This window comes from Pempheris klunzingeri, chromosome 3, assembly GCF_042242105.1.
Source record: "Pempheris klunzingeri isolate RE-2024b chromosome 3, fPemKlu1.hap1, whole genome shotgun sequence".
NCBI lineage: Eukaryota > Metazoa > Chordata > Actinopteri > Acropomatiformes > Pempheridae > Pempheris > Pempheris klunzingeri.
The window spans coordinates 30,092,277-30,113,416 of NC_092014.1; the positions used below are offsets into that span (position 1 = coordinate 30,092,277).

Here is a 21,140-nt window from a genome sequence, read left to right on the forward strand (position 1 = left end):
TGAGGGCATTTGATCAGGAAACCACCTTGATTTTAGCATCGGGGAGGATGACCAGAAATTAGGGAGTTACCTTGGCTATTGTTGCTCTTTGTGTCTGTGATTTATAATGCTATGTTTTACTGAGATTTTTACCTTATAAGGAAGAAAATCATTTGTGCTTATGATACACCCAACTGCCTATAATATTCTCTCGGATATGTCATTGTGGCAGTCAACTCCTTCACTCTCCTGTGGTGTGGATGACTTGACTCTCTTGCGCAAGATAATAAAGAATTCAGTTTGTTTCACATTGCACCGAGCTTGGTTTTATTTCATATAGTGATTTTCCACAACAAGCCGCCCAGAGGACAAGGCTGTACACAGCCAGCCAGAGATTCAGACCATCCACAGCCAGCAGAGCATAAGGCCGTCCACAACAGCCAGAGGTAAAGACAGCTGACAGCCAACCACAGCAGGCTGTCTACAGCCAGCCAGCCAGAGGAACAAACTAGCAGCAGTCAACCACAGCAGACCGTCCACAACCAGTGAAAGGAAAAGACCTTTGATAGGTTGTTGTGGAAAATCGCTATATGGAATAAAACCAAGTTCGGTGTATGTGAAGCAAACTGAATTCTTTATTATCAAATTATCAAGTCACACACACTCCAGGAGAGTGAAGGAGTTGACTGACTCAAAGGGGTAACAGAGGGATTTTTAAAGCCATTGGGCGTATCATCAGCACAAACAGTTTCCTTCATCATTTAGCTCAAGGAACTTCACCCCCAATTCCAACAAGCTGGGTACATAGGTATAATCATGATCTTCATCCTTATAAGGTAAAAGGCACTCAGTAAAACATAGCATATATATATTTATATCATAGACATGAAGCGAGTTAACTGTTAGATGAACTTCCTGTCTTCTAGCTATTCGACCTCACACCTCTGCTAAGACTACTTTCCTGTCCCGGTCATGACCCTTTTCTTAGAATAGGTGAAAGGGCTGTTGCAGGGCAGATATGCATAACTTCTGCTTTCAAAGGTCATCAACAACTGTCATTTCAGCATTTTTCCATTACATTTCCCCCCTTTTGATTACAAAATCACTCAAAATGCACATTAAAAAAGTTAATAATAAAAAATACAAAAATACAAAAAGTATAGAAAATAGAAAATTCACTCAAACGTTGACCCTATCAGGTCCGAATGTAGCAAGCTTATCAATGGAGTATACATCTGTCATGGTCTAGGTCGTACTTGTTAATTTATACGTGGGTTGTGTCACTGTCCTCCTGTTGTGGAAATTTCTAGGAGATAAAGTCTGCTGCATGGAGTTCTTGTGCGCATTTATTTTTGCAAAAAGGAACAGCTGTTACAGAGACAGTCACGCAGTCTAACAGTTCTGAAACAGAGTTCCCTGAGTCTCTGTCTCTGTTGCTATTTATGGGGTGGGTCAAAAGGGGTTTACCTGCAGACTTTGGGGGGGCCTGCCTGTAGACTTGGGACATGCAAGAGAATACACATCCTGTTGATCAGACGCTACTTTAACGCCTCTTTTGTTTCATACCTGGCTGGGATGCATCCTGACAGACCAAAAGTTTTAACACCTCTTTCTTCTGGTCTGGTCGGAACACACCCTGGTGGATCAAACTGTGAATTTACATTTCTTTGTCTTCTGACATGCAAATTCCCATCACAATTCCTCCCTTTTGATTATACATTAATCACAATATTAACATCAAGAATATTACATCAAACAAAACCACCTCAGGTAGATTTAAGGTTTGTCATCATAAGGTATTCATGAGAAAATAATGCTGTCTTTCTGGGGTATGGTGTGATGGGAATTTGCATGTCAGAAGACAAAGAAATGTAAATTCACAGTTTGATCCACCAGGGTGTGTCCCGACCAGACCGCAGAAGAAAGAGGTGTTAAAACATTTTGTCTGTCAGGATGCATCCCGGCCAGGTATGAAACAAAAGAGGTGTTAAAGTAGCGTCTGATCAACCGGATGTGTTTTTCTGTTCAGCACAATAGCTAGGCTGACAAAGAGCCAGAACTCTTCCTGTTACGGTAAGCGTCATTTCCATCGGAGTTTCCGTGTACTGCGCTATCAACAGCGTCTCTCGTTCCTTTTTCTCCACTGGATCTATTTTCACGCTTTACTGTCTTAACCACCAGCTGTACATTTAAATTTACAAACCTGCACACATATTTCTCACTTTTTGTGGTGATAATCTCGTTATTTCTGTAGTTTTTACCTAAATCACTAGCTAGCTTCTTAAAACTAAAACCACTGCAATGGCTTCTCTCTCTCCCTCTCAGTCTTCTGCTGTCTCCTGCTCAGTGTGCCATATGTTTAGTTACTCCTCGGCCTCCTTTAGCGAAACCGGTACCTGTAATAAATGTAGTTTATTTGCTGTACTGGAGGCGAGGCTTAGTGAGTTGGAGACACGGTTCCGCACCATGGAGCATAAGTCAGCTGTAGCTAGCCAGCCCCCAGTAGCCGGTGCGGGCCGACCTAGCTTAGCTCCTACTCCCCCGGCGGTTCCCGCGCAGCCGGGAAACCAGGGCGGCTGGGTGACTGTCCGGAGGAAACATAGTCCAAAGGAGAAGCCCACGGTGCACCACCACCTTCAGGTTTCCAACCGATTTTCCCCACTCAGCGACACACCAGCTGAGAACCAGACTCTGGTCATTGGAAGCTCCATAGTCAGGAACGTGAAGCTAGCGGCACCAGCGAACATAGTTAAGTGCATCCCGGGGGCCAGAGCGGGCGACATAGAGTCAAATTGAAAACTGCTGGCGAAGGCTAAATGTAGATTTGGTAAGATTGTAATTCACGTTGGCGTTAATGACACCCGATTACGCCAATCGGAGGTCACTAAAATTAATGTGGAGTCGGTGTGTAACTTTGCTAAAACAATGTCGGACTCCGTAGTTTTCTCTGGTCCCCTGCCCAACCTGACCAGTGATGACATGTACAGCCGCATGTCATCATTTAACCGCTGGCTGTCGAGGTGGTGCCCAGCTAACAATGTGGGTTTCATAGACAATTGGCAGTCTGTCTGGGGAAAACCTGGTCTCATTAGAAGAGACGGCATCCATCCCACTTTGGACGGAGCTGCGCTCTTATCTAGAAATATGGCGAAGTTTATTAGTCCTAAAACTTGACAATCCAGAGTCGAGACCAGGAGGCAGAGCTGCAGTCTTACACGCTTCTCTGCTCCTCCATTAGAACAGTCACCCACCCAACATCCTATAGAGACTGTGTCTGTCCCCCGACCACTCAGATCATTTAGATCTATTAAGTCCAACAGGAGAGGAGTTCAGCATAAACATTTAATCAGAGTTAATACCACTGGTACTATGAAACAGGACAGGAGAGTGAAATGTGGACTTTTAAACATCAGATCTCTGCCATCCAAAGCTGTTTTAGTAAACGATCTGATATCTGACCATGAAATTGATTTATTGTGTCTGACTGAAACCTGGCTACGTCCTGAGGAGTATGTTAGCCTTAATGAGGCCACTCCTCCCAGTCATACTAATACTCATATTCCCAGAGATTCTGGACGTGGAGGTGGAGTTGCAGCAATCTTTAACTCTAGTTTAATAGTCCAACCTAGACCCAAACTTAATTATAACTCCTTTGAAAGTCTTACTCTTAGTTTTTCACACCCAACCTGGAAAACTCTAAAACCAGTGTTGGTTGTCACAGTGTACCGCCCTCCTGGTCCGTACTCTGAATTCTTAACTGAGTTTTCAGAGTTTTTATCAGATTTAGTTCTCAGTGTGGACAAAGTGATTATAGTAGGTGACTTTAATATTCATGTGGATAATGATAATGATAGTCTTAGCACTGCTTTTGTCTCACTACTGGACTCAATTGGCTTCTCCCAGAGTGTAAATGAACCAACTCACTGTTTTAACCACACTCTTGACCTTGTTTTGGTTTATGGTGTTGAAATTGAACAGTTAACAGTCTTTCCACATAACTCTATTCTATCGGACCATTACCTGATAACATTTGATTTCTTGTTACTAGACTATGCAGATAGGTCCTCACTAGATTCTAATCTGATAGTGCTGTTGCCAAATTTAAGGAGGTGATTCCTTCAGTATTTCAGCCTGTGTGTCCCTGTGCTGTGGATGACCCCCATGCTAATCTTAGCCCCTCCCAAATTGATTATCTGGTCGATAGTGCTGCAGGTTCACTGCGAATGACACTAGACTCTATTGCCCCTCTAAAAAAGAAGAGAATTAAAGAAAACAGACAAGCTCCCTGGTATAACTCCCAGACACGTGAGCTTAAGCAACACTCACGAAAGACAGAAAGGACATGGCGGGCCACCAAAGTGGAAGAATCCCGTTTAATCTGGCAAGATAGTCTTAAAACCTATAGAAAGGCCCTCTGTAATGCCAGAGCCGTCTACTACTCCTCATTAATAGAAGAAAATAAAAGCAACCCTAGATTCCTTTTTAGCACAATAGCTAGGCTGACAAGGAGCCAGAACTCTATTGATCCTTGTGTTCCCTTGGAGCTCAGCAGTAACGACTTCATGAGCTTCTTTAATGATAAAATCCTAACTATTAGGGACAAAATTCAACACCTCCTGCCCTTAACAGGGTCTGGTCCAACCTCAAACCTAGGAACCACAGAAACAGCAGTTACACCTGATGTGTACTTGGACTGTTTTTCTTCAATTGATCTTGCTGAATTGACCTCAATAATCTCCTCATCTAGATCGTCAACATGTCTCCTAGACCCCATTCCTACTGGACTCCTTAAAGAGGTCCTGCCCCTAATTAACACGTCCTTACTGGATATGACAAATCAGTCTTTACTAACAGGCTATGTACCACAGTCCTTTAAAGTAGCAGTAATTAAACCTCTCCTGAAAAAGCCTACTCTTGATTCAGGTGTGTTAGCTAACTATAGACCTATATCCAACCCTCCCTTTCTCTCCAAGATCCTGGAGAAAGTTGTAGCTAATCAGCTGTGTAATTTTTTAAACTGTAATAGTCTATTTGAGGATTTTCAGTCAGGTTTTAGAGCGAACCACAGCACAGAGACAGCACTGGTGAAGGTTACAAACGACCTCCTTATGGCATCAGACAGAGGACTTCTCTCTGTCCTGGTCTTGTTAGACCTGAGTGCTGCTTTCGACACCATCGACCATCACATCCTGTTACAGAGACTGGAACAGTTCATTGGTATAAAAGGAACTGCATTAAGCTGGTTTAAGTCCTATTTATTAGATCGATTTCAGTTTGTACATATTAATAACGAATCCTCTGTCCACACTAAGGTTAGACATGGAGTTCCACAAGGCTCAGTGCTTGGACCAATACTCTTTATCTTATATATGCTTCCTCTTGGTAATATTATCAGGAAGCACTCCATTCATTTCCACTGTTATGCAGATGATACACAATTATATTTATCAATAAAGCCAGATGAACCCAATCAGTTGGTTAAACTTCAAATCTGCCTTAAGGACATAAAGTCCTGGATGAGCAGCAACTTTTTGCTGCTAAATTTAGATAAAACTGAAGTTATTTTGCTTGGCCCCAGACACCTCAGAGACAGCTTTCCCACTACCTTAACTGCTCTGGACGGCATTACTCTGGCCTCCAGCTCCACTGTGAGGAATCTGGGAGTCTTATTTGATCAGGATTTGTCCTTTAACTCCCACATTAAACAGATTTCTAGAACTGCCTTTGTCCATCTACGTAATATTGCCAAAATCAGGCCCATCATATCCACTGATGATGCAGAAAAATTGGTCCATGCATTTGTCACTTCTAGGTTGGACTATTTTAACTCTTTATTATCAGGCTGCCCCAATAAGTCGTTAAAGACTCTCCAGTTGGTCCAGAACGCTGCTGCTCGTGTTCTGATGAGAACTAAAAGAAGAGACCACATTTCTCCTGTACTGGCTTCTCTTCATTGGCTTCCAGTAAAATCTAGAATAGAGTTTAAAATCCTTCTCCTCACCTACAAGGCTCTTAAGGGTCAGGCCCCATCATATCTTAAAGAGCTTATAGTACCGTACTACCCCACTAGAGCACTGCGCTCCCAGACTGCAGGCCTACTGGTGGTTCCCAAAGTCTTCAAAAGTAGTTCAGGAGGCAGAGCCTTCAGCTATCAGGCTCCTCTCCTGTGGAATCTTCCTTTTTGACAAAGCATATATTTAAGGGCTGGATCAGGCCTTGGACCAGCCCCTAGTTATGCTGCTATAGGCTCAGACTGCCGGGGGACTCCTATGGTGCACTGAGCTCCTCTATTCTCTCTCCTCCTCTTCCTCTCCATCGTTATGTCTCATGTCAGCCAAATGTCTGCCTCTAACTTGCTATCTTCCCCGGAGCGTTTCTGTACTTTCTCATCTCTCAGGTTCCTGTGGATCCTGTGGATCCTGGTCCTGGCCCTGCTGATGTGGTTCTCTGGTTCCTGTGGGTCCTGGTCCCGGTCCCGCTGATGTGGTTCTCAGGTTCCTGTGGATCCTGGTCCTGGTTCTGCTGATGTGGTTCCCTGGTTCCTATGGATCCTGGTCCTGGCCCCGCTGATGTGGTTCTCCGCCAGCCAATGGATGTGCGTCTGTCCAAGGCTACAGCCTGTCCGTCCTTGGGAGCTGGATCTCTCCTTCACTGGGGTGCTCCCGGAGGTTTCTCTTTTCCCACTGGGTTTTTTGAGTTTTTCCTTCCCGAAGAAGGAGGGTCATAAAGGGCAGGTGATGCCTCGGACTGATCCATTGGCCTCATCGACTGCTGGACTCTTTATTAGATTGTTTGTTCGCTTACACTTGTTTATTTCAGTGAACTTTGTAAAGCACTATGAGACACTCTGTTGTGATATTGGGCTATACAAATAAAATTGAATTGAAATTGAATTGAATTGAACAATGGACACATTTTGCAAAGAGTTGGGGGTGTAATGAAGTCCATGCAGGCTAGGCTGTTCACAGCAGTGGCTAGTGTGAATCCAGGTGACTCTTTTGGAGATCTTTTTGGAGGCCGTGTGTGTGGTTAGGAGGATCTGGAACGGACCTAGCCAACGCTTGTGTTTCCACTGACGCCATCGGAAATCCTTGATGACTACCTAGTCTCCAGGCTTGAAATGATGCAGCGTGTGATCAGTAGGTTGAGGGAGGGCTGTCTTCAAAAAGGGCCATCAGGTGGAGGAACTTTCACAAAAAAAATTTTTTTGAGCTGCAACTAGAAAATCCTTTAGTGAACCAAGACTGTGTAATCTGATCCAACATTCCTCCCTTTTTGACACATGGTCAGAACCGTGTGTCAAATGGGCATAATGTGGAAAGAAATATTTGGTTAGGTATGGCTTGCTGTCAGGGCTGATTCATACACCTAAGCATTGCATTTGCGCCACAATGCCTCATCCCCAGTGGCAAACTGCTGTATGGAATGAAGTGGATCATCAGTCAAGAGGGAGAGAAACAAAAATGTCAGAAGGTGAGATGGAGGGGAAACTTCCACTGTTCTTTGCAGCAACCTTAGCAGCTGCATCTGCACGAGCGTTGCCTGTGGAAATAGGGTTAGAGTTGCTGGTGTGAGCAGCACACTTGCAGACAGCAATAGAGGAAGGCAAAAGAATGGCTTTGAGAAGGTCAGATACCTGTTGAGCATTGGAAATAGATGTGCCTGAGGAGGTAATGAAGTCCCTTTGTTTCCAGAGGGCACCAAAATCTTGAACGACTCCAAAAGCATACCTGTAATCTGTATGTATAGTAACAGATTTCCCTTTTGCAATTTTACAGGCTTCGGTGAGCGCTACAAGTTCAGCTTTTTGTGCAGAGAAATGAGAGGGGAAAGAACCTGAAGCAAGAGTTTCAGTTTGAGAGCACACAGCAAAACCCACACAGTTTTGTCCTGTAGTGGGGTCTCAGGAAGCTGAGCCATCTACAAAGGAATCAAGTCAGGATTAGTTAGAGGTTGAGCAGACAGATCTATACGAGGGGCACAGAGGTGTTGGACTGCAGCCACGTAGTTATGTGGCTCGCCATCATCTGGAAGAGGGAGGAGAGTAGCTGGGTTGAGAGAGACACATCATTTGATGGTGATGTTTGGAATCTCGAGGAACAGAGAGTGATACTGTAGCCATCGAGCAGCAGGGAGGTTAGATGTTTTCTGTTCGAGGAAGAGTTTACATACAGAGCGAGGAACAGACAGGGTGAGAGGAGCATAAAACACAATATCCTGTGATGCCAGCACAGCCTTCTCAGCTGCTGCAACAGCACAAAGATAATGAGGGAGTGCTGCAGCCACAGGGTCAAGTTTTGCAGAGAAATACGCCACAGGGCGCAGTTTTCCCTCCATGGTCCTGCAAAAGCACAGAAGTTATGCAACCTTGTCGTTCGTCTACAGTCTGTATGAAGGGTCGAGTCATGTCAGGTAAGCCTAGTCAGCTGTTGGCTTCGTCAGTCCAGGTCAGGGGCGCATGCGCGTGGGGAAGGCCTATCGTGAGCTCACGGAGTGGTTTGTCTATAATGGCAAAGTTTTGAATGAATGTGCGACAGTAAGAACACATTCCCAGTAAGGACATAATTTGATTTTTAGTCTGTGGTTTGGGAAGCCTGCGAATGGCTTCAGTTCTTTTTTTGAGAGAGAGATTTGCCCTGTGGAAGAGATAACATGTCCTAGAAATGTTACTTCTTGTTTCACAAATTGAAGTTTTGATTGACTAGCTTCGTGGTCTCTTTCAGCTAGGTGTTTCAACAGTGTAACAGTGTCACATTCACATCGTTTAGCAGACACCTATCACTTGCTTAGCAGAGCATACGCTTTCAAAACACTATGTGGCACCCAAGTCAACTAACAAGGAGAGAATCATGTCCAGAAATGGTTGATGTTTACATCGGCTTTCCGTAACATGTCTCCTTATTGTACTTTGTATGTGTGTCTATAGGAGGTGTCAGCTGTTGTCTAAGATGTTACATAGCAGAGGCAGATTCTCCATTGCAACGCAGTGTGTGTGTGTGACCTGTGTGTGTATGTGACGTGTGTGTGTGTGTCGTGTGTGTATGTGACATGTGTGTGTGTGTCGTGTGTGTGTGTGACCTGTGTGTGTATGTGACGTGTGTGTGCGTCCTGTGTGTGTGACCTGTGTGTTGTGTGCGTCCTGTGTGTGTGACCTGTGTGTCCTGTGTGTTGTGTGTGTCCTGTGTGTTGTGTGCGTCCTATGTGTGTGTGACCTGTGTGTCCTGTGTGTATACTGTGTGTGTGTGTGTGTGTGTGTACTGTATGTGTGTGTGTGTGTGTGTGTACCTGTGTGTGTGTGTGTACCTGTGTGTGTACTGTGTGTGTGTGTGTGTGTGTGTGTGTGTGTGTGTGTGTGTGTGTGATCTGTCTCTGTGGCTCGCACTCCCCGGTCTGATTCTGGAACTCCTCCCTCTCCACTGGCGCCCGTATGTCAATCCGATGTGTGAGGTGTCTGCCGCTGCTGGTGGTGCAGGCATCATGAGCAATGTTGGGTGGGGGCCCAGCTGGGTTGGTCTTCACAGCCAGAAGGCGTTTTATTTCAGGCATTGTGGGATGGAATTGATGGCAAAAGTCATTAGACTGAGCTACAAAAACTGTTCCATTGATGTTCATGGGAGGGAGGTGGTGTAGATCCTAATCTGATAGTGCTGTTGCCAAATTTAAGGAGGTGGCTTGTTGTTGATGACGGGGCGGCGCAGTGTTGAGGTCGGGGTCCAGCTTCAGAGCGGTGAGCTGCGGATAAAAAAAAAAAAACAGAAACAGGCTGTGAGTATGGGGGAGGACAATTAAGTGCGTGCGAAGTTTGTGTTAATTCAGGTTTATCATCAGGCTTCACGTCATTCATACAATCACTTTAACAACTTGCTGTACGCTTTCTGTCCCTACATTCCGCTTCCTTCTCCCACACTGTGAGACACTTCATGTGTTTCTCCATATCTTCTAACTCCCTTACAGAAACTTTCCTTTTCCTTCTCATATCCTTTGCCTCGCTTCTCCAATCTTTCCTACAGTTTCTTCAGCTCATTCATACTAAGAGCCATGTTCTGGGAACCCATATTTCGAAAAAAAGCAGGTCACTTCGTTTAGGCTCAAGTGACAAAAGCAGATCGATTGTGGATCTCATGAGAAACGAACTTGTTATGCCAAATTACAAACCAAATTTTAAAGAAGAAAAGGTTCAAATGTCAATATCTCACCAGATGAATTTTGCTGAATTGCGTTCTTGGAATTCCAGCGGCAATGATCCGGTGTGGCCGCGGGCAGTCCTCCTTTCATAAGGAGTTTTTGATGTTGGAGGCTGGAAATCTTTGTCCTTCCAGGATGGCCTGTCACTGTCCGCGCTCCATCCCAGACGATTGCTCGTGGAATCCCACTTCTGACACCAAATTGTTGTGGAAATTTCTAGGAGATAAAGTCTGCTGCATGGAGTTCTTGTACGCATTTATTTTTGCAAAAAGGAACAGCTGTTACAGAGACAGTCACGCAGTCTAACAGTTCTGAAACAGAGTTCCCTGAGTCTCTGTCTCTGTTGCTATTTATAGGGTGGGTCAAATGGGGTTTACCTGCAGACTTTGGGGGGCCTGCCTGTAGACTTGGGACATGCAAGAGAATACACATCCTGTTGATCAGACGCTACTTTAACACCTCTTTTGTTTCATACCTGGCCGGGATGCATCCTGACAGACCAAAAGTTTTAACACCTCTTTCTTCTGGTCTGGTCGGAACACACCCTGGTGGATCAAACTGTGAATTTACATTTCTTTGTCTTCTGACATGCAAATTCCCATCACACTCCTCAGACCAAACTTCCACCCAGTTTGACCACATGTCTACCATTACCAAACAGTGTTTTTTACCTTCAGAGGGTGTTAGTTCAAAAAAATCCATCATTACATGTTCAAAAGGTCATGTTGGTGGTGGATGAGCTGCTTGTTGTGTCATAGGTACTGCTCGCCCAACATTGTGTGTTGCACAAATCACGCATGCATGGCAATGTTTTTGTGCCTGTACTGAAAAACCTTTTGTCAACATCCCCCCTTCGGACACATGGTCAGTGAGGCATTGGCATTGTGAGGGGAAAAAATGTTTTGGAAGACAAGGGTTAGGTCCTATACAAACATTGGACTCAAACCGGGCTCCACAGGAGGACCACATACGTCTTTCATCAGGAGTAGCAAGTGTCTGCATCGCTCTGAGAGAGAGCGGAAGTGAAACCATTGTGCGTGTGTGTTTGTGGTGTGTGGGCAGACATGGTGTCTGAGCTGCGATTTTTGCAGCAGCGTCTGTGCGTGCGTTACCACATGAGATTATGTCAGTGCCTGATGTGTGAGCTGCACACTTACAGACAGCAGCTGGCGCCAAAATAGCTGTGAGTAGATCAGCAATCAATGTGTGGTTCAAAACTTTCCATCTGATTTTAGAAATTTTCTGTGTTTCCACAATGTGCCAAAATCATGCACTACGCCGAAAGCGTAGCAACTATCAGCATGGATGGTGACACGCTTACCCTTAGCCAGTTTACAGGCCTCTCTAAGGGCAACAAGTTCGGCTGCATGTGCTGAGTAACATGAGGGGAGAGGTCCAGAAGCGACCACAGCAGAGTCAGTAACCACAGAGTAGCCTACACAATTCAGGCCAGTTGTGGAGTCCCTGGAAGCAGAGCCATCTACATAGAAAACCAAATCAGGGTTGGTCAGAAAAATGTCTTTTAAGTCTGTGCGTGGTGTAGCGACTTCAACCCAAAAAAATTCGCTGAGGGACTGAGGTTGGGCCTGTATGTCAGACGCGCGTAAAAGAACAATTAACTGCGATTACCAATAATAACTTTGCCTTTTATTTAAGAAAACAAGAAGATCCACTCAGGATAAAAATATGTAAACTCATAATCAAAATTGTCACAGCCAACAAAGGAAAGTAGCGAAAATAGCAAAAACAACGGTCAACAAAAAATACGGCCACCCAGCTCACCCCCTCTCTCTCCATCCAATAATCCACAACTCACAGGTGAGTCATTTAGCTAAATAACCTCGCCCATACCCATGTGACCTGCTATCCAATAATCTCAAACAATAATATAACCAAAACCTAATAAATTAATATGCCCCTTAAACAACAAAACAGTTCACTCATGGTTCCTACACACCAGCCCCTAATTATTAGGTTATTACACATAATAATTACCCACATTCACATTAAGAGACATGAACCATTAAATGCTTAATATCAAAAGTCCATAATTCATATTCTGTCTTCTTTCTTCCTGAAAACAGAGTCCAGAGTCTGTATAGCCAGATGTCACCGACATCAAGTCAAGAAGGAGGTCAAAGTGTTTGTGTGTTGCAGACGCTCCTCATTTAGCGTCAGCTTCCTGTAGCAGGCAGATCTTCGTTATTGGTCGGTCCAAGCAGCTGCTCTTTGCTTTAATCCGTACCTGACACACAAATCCTTTTCTGTCTGGAAATGTTTGTAGAACCTTTCCCATAACCCAAGAATTTCGAGGTGCTGTGTTATCCACAATCAGCACTATATCTCCTGGGATAATGTTCCGCTTCACTCAAGACCATCTCTGACGCTCCTGCAGTTGAGGTAAGTATGCTTTAACCCATCTTTTCCAGAATAAGTCCAACAGTTTTGCTAACGTGGTTACGACCACCATGTCCCACTTCCTGATGGATGTGTCTTAGAAGAATGTCTGAGATATGGAAAGCTTTTGCCAGTATTATGGGATGTTTAGCTTCTGCAGGCATAGATGACCTGCTCAGTTGACCACCAACCCTCAGAACACCATCTGGGGATATCGGAGAGAGTTTATGAATGTGGCTACAACCTTTGGCACTTTTGCCACTTTGCAACCTAGAGTGTTTCTCTAGAAACCTCTTCCTCTGGCATAACCGGACTATTCCCAGCTCAGCCTCTTCAAGCTCCTCCACTGACAGACAACTTGGAACTTTTTTTCCTTTGAAAGTGTCTTCATCCCTCTCCACTGTGCACCTTTGCTCCACATCCAAGCCAGACTTCTTCTTCCAACAGCGAGTCATAAGCCACTTCTGTTGCTGCCCAAGTTCCTTCAAATTCACAACTGACACCTTGTTCACTGATAACTCTGGCTGAGCATAATCCATTACTTCCTCCTTTTCTCCTTTTAGAGGTCCATTCACAGTCCAGCCCAATATTGTCCTGACTGCGTACGATCCACCATCCACACTGCTAATAACTTCTAATGGTTCCAAGACCTTAGGAACATTAGTCCCAATCAGCAGCTCCACTTCTGCATCTATTCTAGGCAGATGTACAGGTTCCAAATGAGCCCATCCCTGAAGATCCCTTTCTTCTGGAATGTTCCCTCTGTGCACAGGCATACGCTCCTGAGTATACGCTTTGGTTGTCACCTTCTAAGCCAGCAACCTCCAGCCCTGAGACAATATGGCTACTCACCACTTTCTTTTGGCCCATCGTCCTCAAGAGAATATGTGCCTTCTTTCCTATGAGGCCTAGCTTGTGCATCAATGCTTGTGTGCAAAAGACTGCCGTACTTTCTTGATCCTGGAAAGCATATGTGGTCAGGGTCTTACAGCCTTTCTTGGATTTAACTTGCACAGGAACAATCTGAAGTTTACAATAACGATCACCAGCCCAAGTTAGCCCACTTGACACCAGGGTGCTGTTGGGGTTTAACAAGTGCTAAGTTTAATTTGGCTATCAGAAATAATTAATAATTATCAAAGATAATTAATAATTATTAGAATTAATGGAACTTTGAATAAAGTCCACCTCAATTGGGGCACCACCTCGAAAAACGAGGAAAAGATAGCCGTTTTAATTGATTTAGTCTCATAAATTACTAAACTATCAATTTGGAATTATGTTTTATAATTAATTTAATAATTACTACCAAAATTACCACATTGATAGCTAGATGCACCATTTGTACATGTTTGCAAGTACAGCTGAAGGATTTTGGAGTTCTTGACAGTGTAGAGGTTAGGAATATTAAAGAAGACAGCAGGTATTAAAACATTTATTAAAACAGAACAAAATCAATCAAACAATCTAACTGTGTCTATGACTAGCAAACAAACAATAGGGAGAGTGTGTGTGTGTGTGTGTGTGTGTGTGTGTGTGTGTGTGTGTGTGTGTGATTAGGCTGAGGAATGTGAGGTAGGACCACAAAGGTGGGGGAGAGCCCAAATGGTGATGGCCAGACCCCCTGGGGTGTGGGGCAGAGGAACAAAGAAAAGCTAAGTGCTTTAGCTGTTAGCTTAGCTTTGTCTCTCAGTCTAGGCCTGTTGTAAACTGTATGTGTGTGTGTAGATAAAGGTGCCAGGTTAAGAAAGGATGGTTAATTGCATGTAGACCCTGTGTCTGTGTGAACAAACTAACATCAACTAAACTTAATGGCTGCACAGTAAAACTACAACACAAAACAATAACCAAACTCAATGAACATTAAAGCAAGAGAATACATTAACAAGGATAAACCATGTATGCAGTAATGCTATGCCAATTATGCTCAGTTAGAGTTTGTTACCAGTCCTTAAAGGCGGAAAAGAAGAGTCCTTGAGGATGCCGCTTTTCCCAGCTTGTTGCTGGAGGAAAGGTGTGGTTCTTTGTCCCTTGCTGTGTGGTTGCAGGCTGGAGGAATCCGGTCGCTCCTTTGTTCCTGGCTAGTTAGCAGCTCGGTGCTAACTTGCTGGTGTGCTCCTGTTGAAGAGTAGAGAAGAATATGGAGTACACTGGGATGTTGGAGACCACATTTTGCACAGGAAATGCGCTTTTTACAGTCTTTACTGATGTGTCCAATACACAGACAGTCAAAACAGTCCTCCTCCACAGCAAAGACACATCCTCCTTGAAGTAAGGGTTTGTTCTTTACACGTGGAGTGCACTGATGCTAAAGTTGAGACACAGTCATGAGGTTCGCCATCACCTGGAAGAGGGAGAAGAGTAGCTGGGTATAAGTATGTTACAAAGCTTAAGAGTGACATTAGGCATATCCAGGAGACAGGTGTGGTACCTCAGGAAACATGTGGCAGACAAATGAGAAGAACATTGTTCAGTCAAAATCAGAGACACAGAGTGTGGTACTAACATAGTCAATGGAGCATAGCCTACTATGTCTCTAGAGGCAACCACAGCTTTTTTGTGCGAGGTTTTGGCAGTGAAACAATGGCTTCAACGCGTTTTTGAGAGATAGTTTTACCAGTACCAGACATATCATGACCTAGGAAATGCACTGATTCTTTGGAAAACTGCAATTTTGACAGGCTAGCCTCATGTCCAGTTGCAGCCAGATGTTTGAGGAGAGCCACAGTGTTTTGAAAGCATGTGTGTCATGGCTCTCTTCAACCAGATGGACAGACACTTTGACCTTTGCCTGATATGGAGTGCGACGGATGTTGGTTGACGGAGAGAACATGATTTGTGGACTTGCAGCAGTTTGCCAATCAGAGACAGCCTCACAGCGACACATGAATGGGCCAAGATGTCTCCGATGCTTGTTTGGAGATTTAGACACCGACACGTGTGAGCGTGCATCATCCACTTTGTACAGAGCTAGCTGTGTGGGAGACAAACAAACAGAAAACACAGATTTGCAATCAGTCCAATAAAAAGTGCCTATGATCAGGGTGTCATTAAGATCCCTGAAAAACTCTTTTTCATACAATGTGTCAGGGCCCCAGGACACATGCGCAGTGCAATGCATGTGCTCAGGGTCCATGTGATCTGAGAGTGGATCCAAATGAGGTGCAGCCAATTGGAGCATGTCGACAGCTGAAACTAAATTTATTCCCCACTGATATACATACAAAGGTGTGGTTGGACTGAAATGGATACTCTTTGTCTTTGTACTTGTACACCTTCTGGTGTAGACAGTAGATTTAAACCAAATGCACACATGAGATCTCTGCCCATTAAATTAATAGGACACACCGGTGACAGCAAAAAAGAATGCTTAACAATCGTGTCAGGGTCAGGGTCAGTCAAGTCAGTATGTACACATGTCAACGGAGTTGTAAAAGTTTCTCTAGTTACCACCCCTGAGGCGCCTTGTGAATTAACATTGTGAATTAACAGTTCAGCCGGTCGGAGTTTCACATTAGGCATGAGTTGCTTTTGAATCTTTGAATAAGTAGCCCCAGAATCAACCAAAAATGTCGATGTGTTTCCCCTTACCATTAGTTGTGTTGTGGGAAGCTTCTTAAACATCTCTTGTGTATATTTGGCATCGGTGTGTGTTTGTTCAGGCTCAAATGTTTTTTCTAAATGTGCTATCACTTCTTGCAACTAACACTGTTGTTCAGGTGTATGTTTTTGTGATGTGTGTGTGTCGGCTGCAGCTGTAAGCATGTCTTCGTTGCCAGGCAGTTCAAAACTTGTGTGATTCTGTGGAGCAAAATGTGTGTGTGTGTGATCAGTGACTGGTGGTTGTGCTGGTGTATGTGCTTGTGGATGTGTGTGTGTGTGTGTGTCTCACTTCCCTTTTCTCACTCTGTCAGCGGCTGCCTCGTCTCTTCTGCACATGCGTCACACCCTTGACCACCGTCTTCGTTTCAGTCAGATGTTGGCCTGGGATGCTGGTTGCCTGGCCCTCCACGTCCTCGTCCCCGGGAGCGTCGTGGATGAGGACAGTCTTTGATCCAGTGACCAGTCTCGCCACAGTTGAAACAGGGGCGGTCCTGGTGATCCTGTTGGTTCAGGGGGCCCTGGGGATTGCCCTGGTCACCCCTGAATTTGTCCATAAAATGTTCATGTTCCCCACCTTGTCTCTGTTGGTTGAAACTGTCTTTATCTTGCTGTTGCACCATTGTTGTCACAGCTTGTACCATGGTGAGCTGTGCCTCCTGTTGTTTTGAGTGTTTCTTTTCCTCGCTGTCTTTGCTGTCACGCAGCGAATGTGCACAAATGGCATGTCTTCTCACTTCTGGCAGCACACCGTTCATAAAGGCGTTCTTCAGGTCTGCTTCCCAAACTTCCATGTTTCGGGTGGCAGCATGACACAGTGTTCAAGGTAAACTTCCAACAAACGTTCAAGGTATGCGTGAACGTCTTCTTCGTTGCTGTTGCTGTGATTTTTGACATGTCTCTTTTTGGAGGGAAGGCAGTACAGATGGCGTCTGTCTGGGTCTTCTTTTTTGTCCTCCAGGGGAGAGGGGTGTATTTAGGTGGATCAACTTCTGGTGGTGGTGGTGCCGAGGCTTCCAGTCTCTGCCCAGGTTCATAGGCAACTTTTGGTGGTGGTCTCTGGGGAGGGCATGTGTTGAGGAGAGGATCTTGCAGCGCCTTTAAACTAGGATACAGAGGAGAAGAGGGAAAGTGTGGAATATTTGATTGTTTTCTTTTCTTGCTCCCTACTGCCAAATTAGTCATTTGTTTTTGGAGTGTTTTCCTTTCCCTTGCTTCACATTCAGTTTCCCACATAGTCAAACATTTCTTGTGTTTTTCAACATTTTCTAAATCTATAAGTTTAACCTGTTTCTTCTGTCTTATCCTTTCTTCCTCCTTATCTAACTTTCCTCTTAACCCTTACAACACTTTCCTACTAAAAAAAAAATTTGTTTGTCCAATCATTTAAATATTCGATTGTCAGTGTTTTTGTGACATATCAACTATTGGTCCTTCAGGAGTGTTCAACTCCTTCCCACCATGGTTTCCCACGATTGCCTGCCTAGCTGCCTCACTCTCAGAAATCTGAATTTGTTATTCATCTTGAGTATTACCTACTCTCAGAAAATGTCAAATAGTATACTGGGGACTCACACCTTCCAGTAATATACTGCCTCTTAAAATACAGTCGTCACTGTAAGTTCTGGATTCCCTTTGGGTTGAATAAAGATTAAAACCCCCACGAGTGGTACGTTAATCAGTGGCAGAAACTTCACCAACCTGCAAAGACTTTCCCGTCTGCGCGGACTCTTAGTTTCCTTTAAACCTTTTTTTTATATATATATATATTTTTCAAACAATTTGTATATTAAGGATCCACAGAAATCAGCTTTTGGCGATTGTTTCCTTTTTGTTGGATCGCAGTGAAATCGGGTCAGGCTCCGTCAGACCACAGTCCTCCCATCTCTGAATGATGTTTGCTTGAGGTTGGAGGTGGAATCAGTCATGATCCATGGTTGCTAACGCCCGTGGTCCTTCGGCTCCGTGACAAGATCCCAAGCGCTCTCACTTCTGACACCAAGTTGTTGTGGAAAATCACTATATGGAATAAAACCAAGCTCGGTGTATGTGAAGCAAACTGAATTCTTTATTATCAAATTATCTTGCACAAGAGAGTCGAGTCACACACACAGCGTGTCATCAGCACAAACAGTTTCCTCCCTCATTTAGCTCAAGGAACTGGCTCTACCCCCAATTCCAACAAGCTGGGTACATAGGTATAATCATGATCTTCATCCTTCTAAGGTAAAAGGCACTCAGTAAAACATAGCATATATATATTTACATCATAGACATGAAGCGAGTTAACCATGAGATGAACTTCCTGTCTTCTAGCTATTCGACCTCACACATCTGGTAAGACTACTTTCCTGTCCCAGTCATGACCCTTTTCTTAGCATAGGTGAAAGGGCTGTTGCAGGGCAGATATACATAACTGCTGCTTTCAAAGGTCATCAACAACTAACTGTCATTTCAGCATTTTTCCATTACAAGGTCACCACAGGAGGCTGTCCAAAGCCAGCCAAATAACCAGGCCATCTTCAGCCAGCAAGAGCAAGCAGATACCCACAGCAGGCAATCCACAGCCAGCTAAATAATGAGGCTGTCCATAGCCAGCCAGAGGACCAGAAACGCAGCTGCCAACCACAACAGGCCATCCACAGCCAGCCAAATACCCAGGTCGTTTACATCCAGCCATCCGCAGCAGTCAACCAGAACAGGCTGTCCACACCCATCTAGAGGTAAAAACCCTTGACAGCCAACCACAGCAGGCTGTCCACTGCCAGCCAGAGGACCAGACCCACAGCTACAAACCACAGCAGGCCGTCCAAAGCCCACCAAAGAAAAAGACCTTTTACAGCTGATCATAGCAGAACCAGAACCAAATGTAGCACGCCGTCTACAGCCAGCTGAAGGACCGCATCCGCAGCAGTCGGCCAGAGCAGGCTGTCCACACCCAGCAGACCAGGCCGTCCACAACCAGGCTGAGGACCAGACGCGGAGCAACCAAAAACATCCGGCCAGACGACCAGCCAGAGGACCAGACCCACCGCTGCCAACCACAGCAGGCCGTCCACATCCAGCCAAAGGAAAAGACCTTTGATAGCTAATAACAGCAGGCCGTCCACAGCCAGCCAAATGACCAGGCTGTGCACAGCCAGCGAGATTACCAGACTCGAAGCAGTCAACCAAAGCAGGCAGTCCAAAGCCCGCCAAAGGAAAAGACCTTAAACAGCTGATCATAGCTGAACCAGAACTGAAGCATTCAAATGTAGCAGGCCTTCTACAGCCAGCCGGAGGACCACATCGGCAGCAGTCAACCAGAGCAGGCTGTCCACACCCAGCTACAGGTAAAAACCCTTGACAGCCAAACACAGCAGCCTGTCCACAGCCAGCTAGAGGACCAGGCCACCCACAGTCAGTCAGAGGACCAGACCCGCTGCAGCCAATCACATCGAGCAAGGCCACCAGGCTGTTCACACCCAGCTAGAAGTAAAAACCATTGACTGCGAACCACAGCAGGCTGGCTACTGCCTGCCGGAGGACCACATCCACAGCGGTCAACCAGAGCAGGCTGTCCACACCCAGCTAGAGGTCAAAACCCTTGACAGCCAACCACAGCAGCCTGTCCACAGCCAGCTAGAGGACCAGGCCACCCACAGTCAGCCAGAGGACCAGACCCGCTGCAGCCAATCACATCGAGCAAGGCCACCAGGCTGTTCACACCCAGCTAGAAGTAAAAACCATTAACTGCGAACCACAGCAGGCTGGCTACTGCCTGCCGAAGGACCACATCCACAGCGGTCAACCAGAGCAGGCTGTCCACACCCAGCTAGAGGTCAAAACCCTTGAAACTTGATCTTACTAATGTAATTCATCATCTTTAACTATTCTGAGTGTTTCCTGTACCACAGCAGGCTGGCTACTGCCTGCTGGAGGACCACATCCACAGCGGTCAACCAGAGCAGGCTGTCCACACCCAGCTAGAGGTCAAAACCTCTTTATCTTATATATGCTTCCTCTTGGTAATATTATCAGGAAGAATATCCACTGATGATGCAGAAAAATTGGTCCATGCATTTGTCACTTCTAGGTTGGACTATTGTAACTCTTTATTATCAGGCTGCCCCAATAAGTCGTTAAAGACTCTCCAGTTGCTGCTCGTGTTCTGACGAGAACTAAAAGAAGAGACCACATTTCTCCTGTACTGGCTTCTCTTCATTGGCTTCCAGTAAAATCTAGAATAGAGTTTAAAATCCTTCTCCTCACCTACAAGGCTCTTAAGGGTCAGGCCCCATCATATCTTAAAGAGCTTATAGTATCGTACTACCCCACTAGAGCACTGCGTTCCCAGAATGCAGGCCTACTGGTGGTTCCCAAAGTCTCCAAAAGTAGTTCAGGAGGCAGAGCTTTCAGCTATCAGGCTCCTCTCCTGTGGAATCTCCTTCCAGTTTGGGTTCGGGGGGCAGACACCCTCTCTACATTTAAGAGTAGACTAAAAACCTTCCTTTTTGACAAAGCATATATTTAAGGGCTGGATCAGGCCTTAGACCAGCCCCTAGTTATGCTGCTATAGGCTCAGACTGCTGGGGGACTCCTATGGTGCACTGAGCTCCTCTATTCTCTCTCCTCCTCTTCCTCTCCATCGTTATGTCTCATGTCAGCCAAATGTCTGCCTCTAACTTGCTATCTTCCCCGGAGCTTTCTCATCTCTCAGGTTCCTGTGGATCCTGTGGATCCTGGTCCTGGCCCTGCTGATGTGGTTCTCTGGTTCCTGTGGGTCCTGGTCCCGGTCCCGCTGATGTGGTTCTCTGGTTCCTGTGGATCCTGGTCCTGGTTCTGCTGATGTGGTTCCCTGGTTCCTATGGATCCTGGTCCTGGCCCCGCTGATGTGGTTCTCCACCAGCCAATGGATGTGCGTCTGTCCAAGGCTACAGCCTGTCCGTCCTTGGGAGCTGGATCTCTCCTTCACTGTGGTGCTCCCGGAGGTTTCTCTT

The 21,140-nt window shown here is 45.3% G+C and overlaps 1 protein-coding gene across 1 annotated transcript; it reads left to right on the forward strand.

The window, feature by feature from the left end:
* Window positions 1–2,280: 2,280 nt before the first annotated feature.
* On the forward strand, window positions 2,281–3,141 carry LOC139222800 (uncharacterized; the record flags this gene model as incomplete). The annotated part of the gene is given in 1 exon segment (XM_070854673.1): window positions 2,281–3,141. A coding segment is annotated over 1 exon segment (861 nt), but the record flags the coding sequence as incomplete, so codon positions are not given.
* Window positions 3,142–21,140: the final 17,999 nt, after the last annotated feature.